General features: G+C 42.6%; 1 protein-coding gene across 9 annotated transcripts in view; it reads right to left on the bottom strand.

The window, feature by feature from the left end:
• Positions 1-8,274: 8,274 nt before the first annotated feature.
• Positions 8,275-13,845, bottom strand: part of CSNK2A1 (casein kinase 2 alpha 1) — a 47,516-nt gene continuing 41,945 nt past the window's right edge. For 8 of the 9 annotated variants that reach the window (XM_081833044.1, XM_081833043.1, XM_081833047.1 and 5 more), the window contains 2 exons: positions 13,161-13,247; positions 8,275-11,200 (listed from right to left, as the gene is read on the bottom strand). In XM_081833044.1, the coding sequence (XP_081689170.1) occupies positions 11,085-11,200; positions 13,161-13,247 (203 nt within the window). In that variant the 3' untranslated portion in view covers positions 8,275-11,084. The remainder of the gene's footprint in view (positions 11,201-13,160; positions 13,248-13,845) is intronic. The other variant, XM_081833046.1, reaches the window with a different exon arrangement.

Here is a 13,845-nt window from a genome sequence, read left to right as displayed (position 1 = left end):
GCCTATCATTCGAACGTTGTGATGGACAATACCCATTGCCCTGTGGCCCGGGCTTGGAACCTATAGGTGAGCTAGGGCCTGCTAGGCTGGCTTGCCAGGGGGCCCAGGACACCAGGAAGTATGAATATCTTGAAGACCCCGAATCACAAAATAGAGATTATTTAACCCTTTTGTTTGTTCAACTATTCATGGTCCATACCCAGAGCAGGCCAGTGCTGGAACCCAACATAATGATCCTCTCCAGGACAGCTCAGGTTGGTAGGGGAGATGGATTCAACTTACAAGAGGTGACAAATTCTAGGAAAGGGGGAAGAAGAAGGGGGGGCATCAACCACACACAGAGAAGCAGGAGAAGGTGATGAAGAAAAAAGTCCTGGGGTAGTGATTTATTTTTAAAATTTTTTTCTGGGGTAGTGATTTCTAAGTTTATAGAAATGATGGGTAGCAGCATTAAGTCAGTTGATGTAGGGAAGAGCCTTCTAGGCTAAGGAAACAGCACAGGCACTGTTGTGAAACTAAAAAAGCAAACCGTAGTCTAGAAATGAAGTGATTTAGTGTTCTTACAGCACAGACAGTAACGAAAAAGTGGGACTTTGACAGTAGTGAGGGCAGAGAAGTGTGTGTGGGGCAGGTCAGGTAGGACCTCTTAAACCATACTCGTTTGCACAGTATGCAGTCAGCAGGGTGGAATTAAAGAATATTCACAATCAATGTGGTCTTTGAAGTCATCTAGATTAATCCTCATTCCCAACATAAGAATCAACTCCACTTATCCATACAACAGTTTGGAGCACCAGACCTGTGCCAGGTTGTGAGCTGGAATGGAGATGACGAATACTCATTCAGTTGTCAGCTTCTAATGGGAGAAGAGAGACAAGTAACCAGGCAATTGTAAAGCCAAGTGAAAAGAGGTCAAACTTGAAGTCTAGTAAAACATGGAAAATTCCAGAAACTGATTCATGACTGAGTGTAAGGCAAAAGGGCATCGGGTCTCTGTGGTAGGCAGAATTTTAAAGTGGTCCCCAAGATTCCCACTCCATGGTGTACATGGCTGTATAATCCCTTCGAGTGTGGGCAGAACTTGTGAATATGATGGGATTTCGCTCTCGTTATTATGTTACACGGCAAAGGTAAAGGGATTATGCAGACATAATGAATCTCCCTATCAGCTGACTTTGAAGTAGTCAGAAGGAAACTTGGTCTGGGTGGATTTAAATCAGGGAAGTCCTTTAAAAGAAGGTGCAAGCCTTACCTGTAGGACAAATTCAAAGCAGCACAGACATTCTCCTGTTCACCTTTAAACTTCCATGTTGTGGAGAGGGCTACACGACAGGGAATGTGGAGCAGCCTCCAGGTGTGGAGGGCTTCAGTCCTACACAAGGAACTGAATTTGGCCAACAGTAAACTTGGAAGAGGACCCTGAGCCTCAGTTGAGATCAGAGTCTTGGCTGACAGCTTGATTTCAGACTGGTGAGACCCAGGGCAAAGGACCCAGCTAACCTACACTTCGATGTGTGAGCTGGGGAAAGATAAATTTGTGGTATTTTGTTACACAGCAGGTGACTGAAAATCACACACGCCCAAACAAGCTCAGGCAAAAAGCTTCATTGGCTCACATAACTGAAAAGTTCTTGCCCTTCTGCATCCTCTCTCCCTTCTCTCAGCTGCCCACCTCTTCCTGTTGACTGTTCACCCACAGGTCTTGGTTCATAACAAGGCTCTGTCAGTGCCAGGTCTCAAGTACTTTCTACATCTGACTCTGTGAAATACAGTTGAATTGTCTTTGTCCTGGCATTTCCAAGAAAAGCCTTGACATATCCCACTGGTTCTGTCACCTGCCTCAGCCTGAACCAATCATGTGGCCACTATGTGCTGATTGGTTTGGCCTGAGTCTCATGCTCCACCATTGAGCCAGGGGCAGAACTCTGTACAAAACTTGGGCTGAGTGTGAGAAAGAGGTGGAGAGCCTAATTTTAGTGATTCCCCTAGGATTCCTAACGCATTTTAACCAGTTTGCCTTCAAAGAACATCCTGCTTCATGTACAGCATAAAGACCTTATAATAGTGGATTCCCATTTTCTCTTCTGTTCTTCACGCGGTTGTCATACACTTTTTTTATTACTTTTTTTTTTTTAAGGTTTTATTTGACACAGAGAGAGAGCACAAGTAGGGGAGCGGCAGCAGAGGGAGAGGGAGAAGTCGGCTCCCCGCTGAGCAGGGAGCCCAACGCGGGGCTCGATCCCAGGACCCTGGAATCATGACCTGAGCCGAAGGCAGACGCTCAACGACTGAGCCACCCAGGCGCCCCCTTTTTTTTTTTTTTTAGATTTTATTTATTCATTTGACAGAGAGACAACGAGAGGGAACACAAGCAGGGGGAGTGGGAGAGGGAGAAGCAGGCTTCCCGCTGAGCAGGGAGCCCGATGCGGGGCTCGATCCCAGGACCCCGGGATCATGAACTGAGCCAAAGTCGGACACCCAACGACTGAGCCACCCAGGTGCCCCTATTACACTTTATTCTTAAATCCCTTCTCTTCCCCTTCTCCCACCCCCAATCCCCACCCTGCACTTGTAGAGAACAACTTAACTACATTCTGTCACCAGAGATTAGTTTGCATTTTCTAGAATTTTATATGGACGGACTCAAACAGTATGTAGGCTTTTTGTCTGGCTTTCACTCAGCATAATTATTTTAAAGTTAATCCACGTTAATGCATGTACAAGTGTATTCCTTTTATTGCTCAGTATTTCATTGTACAGATATACCACCATTCCCTGTATACATATTTTTTATTTTTACATATGCTATAGTTACACAATCTAAAGGATGGCTCATGAGCCAAGAATGGCTTTAACAATTTTAAATGATTGGGGGGGGGGGGAAGGCCAAAAGAGTAACTTGTAGGACATAAAAATTATGTGAAATTCAAATCTTAAGAGTCTATAAAGCTTTATTGGAACACAGCCATGCTGATACACCTATTGCCTAAGACTGATTTCGTTCCACAGCAGTAGAGTGCTTACAAGAGATCATAGGACATGCAAAACTTAAAATTATTTACATGCTCCTTTACAGAAGATTTGCTGACCTCTGTAGACTTATTTTAAAGCAATTAAATTTTAAATTTTACTTCCATTTATTCCATTTCCAGCACTCTTAATTTTGTTGTAGACCCACATTTCTGTCTGGTTTCACATTCCTTCTGCCTAAAGAACTTCCTTTAATATTTCTAGTTGAAACAGAGGTCTTCTGGCAATGTATTCCCTCAGTTTTTCTTTTTCTTCTAAAGACTTTATTTCCCCTTCATTTTCAAAGATATTTTCACTGGGTGTGGGACTCTGGGTTGACAGGTTTTCTTCTTTCAGTGCTGGTCACTCCAGTCTTCTGGCTTGCATCATTTGGTAATTTTTTGCTTCCTCTGTAGGTCGTCATTTTTTCTCTGGGCTGGTCTTTAAGATTCTGTTTCAGCATTTTTTTGTTGTTTTAGCATTTTTGATATGCCTAGTATGTGTATACATATATTTTGTTTGGTGTTCTTTGAGTGTCTTGGATCTATGGCTTACTGTCCTTAATTTTAGAAAATTCCCAACCTTTATTTCTTCAACTATTTCTTTGCTTGTGTGATTTCATTTGGCCTCTTGTGCTCCAACAACCCTGGGCAGCTGCTCCAACTTCAGCACGGGTCCCAGAAGGAACCACAGGGAACAAACTGGAGTCCAATCAACACAGGAGCCCAGCCCAGCCTCAACCTAAAGCAGAGCTGTTTGGCTGAATCCAGTTTAGACAGTTGAACTACAGTTACAGTTGACCTAGAGATTTGTGTGAGGCAGAAGTGTTTTTGGTGAAAGGCCCAGAGAGCCAAAGAGAGAAAGAAAAAATTTGTAATGACTGGCTAGAAACCTGGACAGAGAATCTTGGCAGCACAGCTATGCAAAGGCAGGAAGCAGAACTGAGCCAGGAGACATGGGTTCTGATCCCAGGTGCAGGCCCTGGTGGCTCAACCGTGCTAAGGCTAGGCCTCTTCCCTAACCAGCTCTAGCAGCCCTTCCTCTGGGAAGGCTTCCTTGACCCAATTCTCTCTGCCCCAAGAGCTTAGGATTCCTTCCCGCAGACTGAGTTTTTGTGACATTTTTTTTCTTTCAAGATTTTATTTATTTGAGAGAGAATGAGAGAGCAGAAGCAGGGGGAGCAGCAGAGGGAGCAAAGAAGCAGGCTCCCCATTGAGCAGGGAGCCCAACGCTGGGGATTGATCCCAGGACTGTGGGATCGTGACCCGAGCCAAAGGCGGAGGACACTCTGACTGAGCCACCCAGGCGCCCCTGTGACATTTATCTTAACCTCACCTCCCAGAGGCAACTACAGTTAACATGTAGTTTTCTTCCAATTTTTCTTGGAGGCAGCCTATTTCAGTTTCTACCTTGAAAGGCCCTGAGGCTATCTCCCATCTCCCTAGGGGCATTCAAACCCTAGCCCCTAGCCTCTATGGCCCATCTGTATCCATGCCCAGTGTCTTGGGTGGGGGGGAAGGTCACTGTGACTTTGATATCCACTTACCTTCAGAATGAATTCTTCTTTCTGCCACCTGGGAACTTCCATTTCTTTGAAATTGGCTATTTATTTAAAGTAAATTGTTATTTTAGCCAGCATCCTTATGTATTTAGAGCAGGAGGTAGGTGGCCACCTGCTTACTCTACCATGTTGACTGGCAATCTGATTTTTCCAGTAACTCTTTTTAGAAACACAGTTCCCCATATACATAGTTTTGTTTCTCACTTTTCTATTTGACAAGAACACATTTCCCCATGGGTTTATGTCTCATCTCTTCCAATCTCCATTGTTTAGCACAGGGCTGGGCTCATGAACACCTACTACTGTTTGTTGAAGGGCATCTGATATAAACAAATGAACTCTGGAAAGACCAGTCAATAAGGTGAGTGTGTAAGGAACCCTGGGCTGAGGGGGATGGAGCTGAGTGGGTGAATGGGGAACAGAAGAAGGTGTGCATCAGAGTGTGGAGAACTGTGGGTATGTAAGCTTCTTCACAGGAAATTCACTGTGGAGTTCCCGGAACTGTTCACACAGAAAAAAGCAATGTCCTCCTCCTTCCTTTCTAGGTAATTCTACAAATGTTTATCTATAGCTGTGACTGACTCACAGGGTGGGATCAGGAAACCACTTACCAGCTGCCGCTGCTTTTCCTTTTTCTTCTTTAGAGAAGGCAAGAAAATTCTGTCAAAGCAGGTGATGCAAGAATGAAGCTGAGTCAGAAATACTCAATCCCCTCAGGAACTTCTCCAAGAAAAGGAGCGGCCATTTTATTAGCTCCCATCTGGAAGCATTAACATTGAGACCACTAAGAATCCCTGGTGATTACAGCCACAGGGAGGCAAATCCACACTGTAATTTGCTACAGGGCAAGAATAGTTTTCAGTAGATAAATTAAAAATTCAAAGGAGATAGAGTGATAATCTTAGAGGGAATTAGTGAAATGGGGTGGGAACAGACAAGGCAATGTTGGCCTTCATGCAAATTACAAACGACTTTCATCGTTGAAAATCGGTCACATTTAATGGATGGATTTTTTTTTTCTTCAAGGAGACACTTTACCATCATCTGCTGTGAAATTGTAGGAATGAATGCACCAACTTATGGCATCCCTATACACGTGACATTCGCTTTCTGCACATGAATCTGCACAACTGTACAATGGAAATGAGCATTTAGTCCAACTGTAGTGTGTGCCAGGCACTTTCCAAACACTTATCATCGAATGTGAACCACTATCCTATGAAAACAGGTATTTAGACCCCAATTTTACAGATGAAGAAAGTATTAGAACATCTGGGGCAGGGAGGAAGAGAAGAGGATATGATCAGGAAATAAAGGGCAAAGGGGGCTTAACCTGGGCAGTAGGCTCATGGGTGTGTTATAGCCTCAGAGAGGTTAAGTAACTGACCCTAAACCACACACCCAGACAGAACTCTGTTTAGAACCAGGACATTTGCAGTTCTTCTAGGTTACTTCTCTGAAGTGGTTCAATTTAGCACAGAATCATACTAAGGTACAAAATCTAGAAATAGTACTTGAATACCTTGACTCCAGAGCCAGACTATCTTGTGACACCCTCTATACATCTATTTTACTTTGAGAATAGTCTGAATTTTATATTATTATACACAAGTGGTGGAAAGCAGGGCTGTTAGCATCAAAGTCTACTAAATTGGTCAGGATCATTGCTTAGTCTTCAGCCACTTCTATTTCACCAAACGCCCATTAAATAAACATTTTCAGTCTGACCCATGGCTTATAATTACAGCTGCAAACTTAAGGGCAAGAGTCTTCTGACCTTGAGATGCTCCTTATGCAATAATACATACTTCCATTACTTACTGTGGGGGGATGTGGGAAGGTGAGGTGGGAGTGGAGATGGAATTACCTTTGACTGAGCATCTGTTATGCGCCTGGTATGGTGCTAGGCATTTTCCATGTGCTACTCTATTCAATCGTCTTCAATCCTGAGGGATATTGGTGCACTTTTTTAAAAAAAAAGGTTTTTATGAGGATGCACAGATTAGTAAGATATATAAGGTCAGCAGGGTGCTTACATGTAGGCGGGGAGAGATAATAATACAATAAAAAGCTCAGGTGTTACAAGACAGGGGAAAGGGGATAGTGATGGCAGTGGGGGAAAGCAGGCTGAGGGGACTTGAGATAGGGTGAATATCTGCTTGGATCAAGGTTTTTAGACTTGTTTTTTGAGGAGGGAACCAGGGACTACTTTACTTCAAAGCCTTTTGGTTAACTTTTTCCTAAAGCAGGAAAAGGCCCTGGGGAAGAGAGCCTCTCTAGCAAGCATGTCCCATGAGGAAAATCAGCCACAGTCACTGGAGTTGAGGCACAAGGGAGATCACCAGCTGGGGGCAGACTGATGGCTGAGCAAATATTCAACCCAACCCTAATCTTGGGAGAGAATCTGCTGGTGGGAATCTATAGGCAGTGGTAAAAAAAACTAGATTCTTCAAGAGATGTTCAAATGGTCAGTTCTAATTATAACCACACTTGACAACAGGTGAGGCAAGATGAAATTTAAAGACTGAGAGGAAATGAAAATTCCCCAATCTGTCAACCAATCTCCAATTTTCTCGACTATTTTAGGACTATGGTAATTAGCCATACCCCGAAGACAATTTTACAAAATAGATTCCTCTGTCTCTAACAGGCCCACTCTAGCAATTTAGTCTTCCTGTCTCATGTATAAAATGGAAATAAAATTAAAGTTCATGAAAAGTTAGGGTTAGAGATTACACAATAGTTCCTCTTACCTAAACCATGTCTCAACTCCCAATATTAATAACAAGTGGATGTCATAAAATAGTATGCAGTGAAGATTTAAAAGAAACTAGAAGTCTGAGATAACAGCATTTCCTGATTTCAATTTTTTAAAATTGTGGTTAAATGAGAATGATCAAATGGCAACTCAAGTATATAATCTTGCAGAATTGACTCATTTGGCACTGATAAGCAAGTGAACTTTTTCACCTCTTTTACCAGCCCTTTGAATAGTTTCTGTTTAAGCTGCCAAATATGTTCCTATAAGCTCTCCAGAACATCTTGAAGTCAGGACTCTGCAAGTTACCTCCAGGGCGCAGGTATCTCCAAGGCTGACCGTCCACAGGGCTTACTACCATTCACTCAACACCGATCTTTTCTGCAATTGAACAAAGCCGTCTCTGTGGACCTTTTTATTTAAGCACCAAACTTTCTAAATCAGTGTTAGAGCTGAAAAGGAACTCAGAAGACACCTCACCCGGAACCTCACCCTGACTGAGCACACAGAGGACGAGGAGGTCCAGAGAATGGATCGTACTGTGTATCACTTGCAAAGCCAGGACCCAGAACCAATCCTCCATACCAGGGGAATTAGGTTTATCAAGAGCGTAGCAGGTGCCAGATACTTGACATTTACTCTCATTCAATCCCAAGAAAGCAGTGGCCCCATTTTATAGATGATGAAACAGATTCACAAGTTAAGTAACTTGCCAAGTAGCCCAGTAAGTGACAAGGGCAGGAATGAAACCAATCCTGTTTAGCAACAACATCATGCTCTCTTCACTGACTCTTGAGGTCAAAAACTTCCAGACCCTCAACCAATCTTAATCCATCCCATTTCACATCTCCATCAACCCAAAATTAAATTCAAAGCACACGAAAGCTAAGCCATCTATCACACACGGTGTCGGTTGGAGAAGCATATTGCTCAGGCTGCAGGGACATTTCATTTGTTTAAATGTTTTTATTTAAAAAAAATTAAAGACCTTCATGGCACAACTTCTTCCCAGCACAGTTATGTTTTAGTTATACCAATTACAATACAATTACAACCAATAAATCAAGGGGGCGAGGGGGAACTTCTGACTTCAAACTTAAAAAAAAGGGGGGGGGGCCACTTCAAACAAAGTTAAAAAATACTTAAAAAACCTTTCAGAGTAATTGCCAACACAACTGTCTTATATTGGCATTCCATTTCCTGCCATCTAATCAATGCAGACACAGGTAGTGCTGAGAAATAAAGTGTCCCAATACAAGGTATACAGATGAGGTAATTTACAACAACACAGAAGTTGTTACTCTGTAAACCCTTGCCCCCCACCCACCCGCCCAACTGGGTCTTCTTTTTTTCATGCTTCTGCAGTGACTCCTTAAGTAGCATTTTAAAAACTTCTATTTATTTTAAAAGGCTCTTGGGTGGCATTTCAGAGTCCTCTGCATTCACCTTCCGTCTCTTGCAAGGTCTGATGTGTTTTTAGGAGGTCCAGCTGTCTGCAGCTCCCCACATCAACCTCAGCCACAACTAGATTCTCTGAGCTATAAGGGTGGGATGTGAAGTCTCGATTTACAACCCTCCTCCCCACCTCAAAAGAAAGAGTTCATTAGTCCTAAGTGTCCTGTTCAAATCACAATCCAGTGCAAACGTAATCACAAATTGCATCTCTGGCACATCCGGTGCTTTTAGCTTCTGCACAAATTCAACATGGTAACCCCCACAGCATTCTAGGGCATAAAAGGGTCAAGAACAATAAATATCCACTGTTAAGTGGCCACAAGAAAGAAAATCACCCTGCCACACAGAATGTTTTCCCTATGGTTGAGAAGCATTATAAAAGGAGGCTTTAGCTTCCTCTAAAGTTTACCGTTATATTCATGAAAGCCACCACCTTGATCAAGTTACTAGAGCCAAGATGGGTTATAAAGTTAGATAAGTTCATTAAATTCAACTCGTGAAACAATTATGCTTGTCTATGGCGCCCAGGCAAGAAAGGCTTATGATCTATAAAGGTAGGAGAAAGGGGAACTAAGACTTTAGGCCTTCAAATATGTTGGAAGAATTTTTCCTAGTTCCCACAAGCAGCTACTGTAATGAAAGAACAGGAGAAAATACAGAGCTGATGGTTTTGCTATTGTGCTTAAAAAACTAGGCTTCCTCAGTGAAGCACCTGATAAACTTAGGTGGTTGGATTACAGTGGAAAATCCACTTTACACACACACAAACACACAAAAACTGGCGACTTTTCCATCCCCAATCCCTGCACTGCTGAGACACAAAATGAGTTTTATGGCAAAGGATCCTTAATCCCCAGAGACGCTTTGGCTTGTGGTGCTTTTTTAAGGCCTCTCTGCCCTGCCCGGTACCATGGGTCAAATGAGGGGGGTGTATAAAAATGGGGGCCTTGGGAAGCCTCCACGGTACAGGGTTGCAGGCCCCTCAGATGTGAACGTGAGACACCCACCCAGCGAGACCTTTACACAGGGAACTTAAATCTAACCTTGATAAATAAAACCAAACGTTTATTTACACCAAAGAATTCCAACACTGGATCTTTCACATATGAAGGACAAAGTATTATATATATACACACAGCAAGGGGTGGCAGGGCTGTAACAAGAGAGTTTATAGTTTTCCCACAATTACAGGTCTACCATTTCAGTTTCACTGGAGATAGTGGCTCTGCTCCTACCTCTCAGATACATTTACAAGACTGAGGGGCAGGTCTTCTCACTGGATGGCATGTGAAGGAAGGGGAAGAAAGGAAGAAAAGAAGGTAGAAAGCTTAAGATGAAACTCGGTGTGGCCACATCTTTCATTAGCTCTTAAAGAGTTGCTAGCATGAAACCTATATAGACAATGTTTTTCTTTTGTAAAAAGCAATAAGTTAAGCCCAGTAACTAACTGAATTCAAAATGGCCAAGTCAAAACTGAAAAAGATTTTTCCTCCCCCTCCCACCAGCTATAGAGCACATGGGGAGATGATAGGGGAGAGGACCAAGGTAAGGAGCCTGGGAGGGAAGGTATTATAATCTTAAACTGAACTGAAATTAAAAGTAGAAGTGAGCTGGATTTAGGGTTAGGTCAATAAGACATGATTCATACTGAACGGAAGTTTTCAGGACCTGTCTGCACTTTGGGTAGATTTTCAGCATCTCAATGAAACTAAGACATATTTCCACTAGATTCACCAGGACAACCCCACTGAAGTACTTGGAGTAGTGTGAGAAAAGTGACCAGCAGTACACTGCTCTTGTAGCTTGGGCCCTCTCTTCCTCCTTCCTTCCCACCTCCCTTGAAGAAGCTACAACCTTTTTGTAATCTCTGGAGAAGAGCACGAGATATAAACCCCCCATAGTGTGGGATGGTGGGGGAGCAATGGTGGACATGGGAAGATATCTCCACCCAAATGCAGCAGCCAGGATTGAGGCTGGTTCATCTTTGTTCTTTAGTGATGAGAAACTGAATTTGAAAGGGGGGAAAGATTTTGTCCGTGAAATATTCCACCTGCAGGTAATTTTTCAGGGAATCCCCTGAGTTATGAAAAGTTCGAGTTAAAAAAAAGAAGGAAAAAAAAAAAAAAAGAAAATCAGCCTATTATAATTTTTCTTTATGACTGAACTACTATAAATCCACAAGCAACGGTTCAGACACGGTGCTTCTGAAGTATTTCACCCCTCCCCGCCAGGCGCAAGCTGCAACAAGGAGAGCGCGGACGCCTCCACCTCTGCTCAGGCATCAGGAGACAGAAGGGGCCATTACTGCTGAGCGCCTGCGGCAGCTGGAACAGGCATCCCAAGGGGGTTGGCCGCAGCAATCACTGGTGAGCCTGCCAGAGGTCCAAGGGGTGAAGGGGTTGGCACTGAAGAAATCCCTAAAAGAAAACAGCTAATAGTGAGCCAGATACCAACCATGGAAATCTTAGTCACCAGTTTTACATAATACCTATTTCAAAAGTGACACAACAGTTATTTTTTCTCTCTGTAATCTCTACACCCAACATGCGGCTCAAACTTACAACCCCAAAGATCAAGAGTTGCAGGCTCTTCTGACTGAGACAAGCCAGCAACTCCACTCGTTCTTTTTCTGAAGGCCTCTACTCACCCAGATTTTTACAGATTAAATCTAATTTCAAATTAAAATTAATTTCTAATCAATTTAGGAGACAGGTAAAGAAATCCAAGCTTGGAGAGTTTAAGAAGTCTGTACAAAGCACACAGCTAAGTAAGTGGCAATTATGCTTGAATTAAAACTGACGCCTGTCTAGGGCAGAACTATCCAACCAAACTTTCTGCTCTGTAACCTCTGTTAACAAAGTGGTCACTACCCACACGTGGCTACTGAGAAATTGCAATATGGCTAGTGCAACCAAGGAGCCGTGTTTTAAATTTTATTCCATTTTAATTAATTTAAATAGTCACATATGGCTAGTCATGGCCCTACTGAAGAGCACAAGGCTGGAGCCAAAGCTCATGCATTCTTATATCATGCTGCCTAGTTAAGCTGGCAGCTTTCAAAATTATCAAAAGTCATTTTCAGTGAGGAAATGCTAATAGTGTTTTAGAAGTTATTGCCATTTGTTTTTTTCTACTCATCTAATGACCAGGATTACCCTCAATCTGCCCCCCTCAATTATCCAGTTAATTTTCAAATTGTTATATATGTATTTTTTTAAACAGGTACAAAATACCAAAGGTTCAGAAGAGTGTACAGTAAAAAATTTCTCTTGCCCTTTTGCTTGGCCAACTTATGGTACCGTTTTTGGGGTGTATCCTTCCAGAAATATTTTACGCATATACATGAATATAACTTTATAAGAATGTGCATATAAAAGTCATATATAAGAATGTGATTATATAATTATATATTTTTGCCCTGGTCTTGGACATGGTTCTGCATTTGGCTCTTTTCATTTCACATTATTATTTTGGAGTTGAAGCTAAAAAAGAACATGAAACGCTCATTCTTTTCTCTGGCTATACAGCTTTCCACTGAACGGATGTCCCATAATTGATTTAACCAGTTTCCTACTGGGAGCTGTTTTCAATGCTTTGCTATTACAAATAAGGCTACAATTAGCAGCCCTGGATATGTATCATTTTGCCCATAGGCAAGATACCTAGAGGATAAGTTCTAGAAGGTAGCTAGTTCTTAAAAAAACAAAACCAAAACAAAACAAAACAACAACAACAAAAAACAATTGTGACAGTTCTTTGAGGGTGTCTGAGTAAATGTTCTCACTACCACAAGTACACCAGCATGGATGTTGCCTACATGTATAACTCCTAGGGGTTGAGCCTATGGTTTCTTCTACAAAATTGTGTACTCTGTACAAAAACTCGCTCTTAATTCACGAGGACTCAACAATAATGAGGAATAATATCATATAAGCCTTTACAATTTACTAGGCACATTACAGATGCTCTGGAGAACGATTCTTATGCCTATGTATAAACCCCACCTTTACCCCCACCCCTAATTTCTTAATCTTGTTTGTGAGGATCATGCAACTACTGTCACTCTAAACTATGAGATGAAAGGATCTCTTTTTACTCTTCATGGTTTGTTGGGACTTTCAAGTCCCTCTGTAAAAAATTTTTGGGACTCTGGCCTAGAAGAGACTGTTGATACCATACGCAGTGTCACTGAAGTATACCAGGTGTCAAACATGCTGAAGCCTGGTGAGGAGACCACGCAGGTCAGTACTGTCAGGAAGATAATCATATTGGAAAAGAGAAGGACCACAAGAAACCAGGCCACAAAGAGGGAGCAAACCTAAGAATAACAACTGACTTCTACTTTTGTCCCCCCAGGAGAGTTAGCAGTGAGCTGACCTGACATCATACTGGCGCTGCTCACAGGCGTACTGCCCCCCGGCATGCTAGATGAGCCCATTCGAGCCTGGTCCTTCACAACAGTATCTAGAAAAGACAAAAAGGGTAGGTTCTGTTGAAGGTAATGGTCTGGGGCCTCAAAGCAGCCATCCTCAATCTTTGTTATTTTATTTATAGTCTATATTATTCCAAAAGAACAGAAGGTGGCAAGAGCCTTCACCATGAATTAGACAAGTAATATAAAATAGAACTATCCTTCCTGTCAAACTGTGATAGAAGCCAACTCTTAGGGCGCCTGGGTGGCTCAGATGGTTAAGCGTCTGCCTTCGGCTCAGGTCATGATCCCGGCGTCCTGGGATCGAGCCCCGCATTGGGCTCCCTGCTCAGCGGGAAGCCTGCTTCTCCGGCTCTCGCTCCCCCTTCTTGTGTTCCCTCTCTCTCTCTCGCTGTGTCTTTCTCTATCAAGTAAATAAATAAAATCTTAAAAAAAAAAAAAAAAAGATTGGGTGCCTGGGTGGCTCAGATGGTTAAGCGTCTGCCTTCGGCTCAGGTCATGATCCCAGCGTCCTGGGATCGAGTCCCGCATCGGGCTCCCTGCTCCTTGGGAGCCTGCTTCTCCCTCTGCTGCTCTGTCTCTCATGAATAAATAAATAAAATCTTTAAAAATAAAAAAAAAAGAAGAAAT

This window comes from Leptonychotes weddellii, chromosome 10 (genome assembly GCF_054177405.1).
Source record: "Leptonychotes weddellii isolate Sample4059 chromosome 10, ASM5417740v2, whole genome shotgun sequence".
Classification (NCBI taxonomy): domain Eukaryota; kingdom Metazoa; phylum Chordata; class Mammalia; order Carnivora; family Phocidae; genus Leptonychotes; species Leptonychotes weddellii.
Note: the sequence above shows the minus strand (reverse complement) of the source record. Positions and strands in the feature narration are given on the sequence as shown.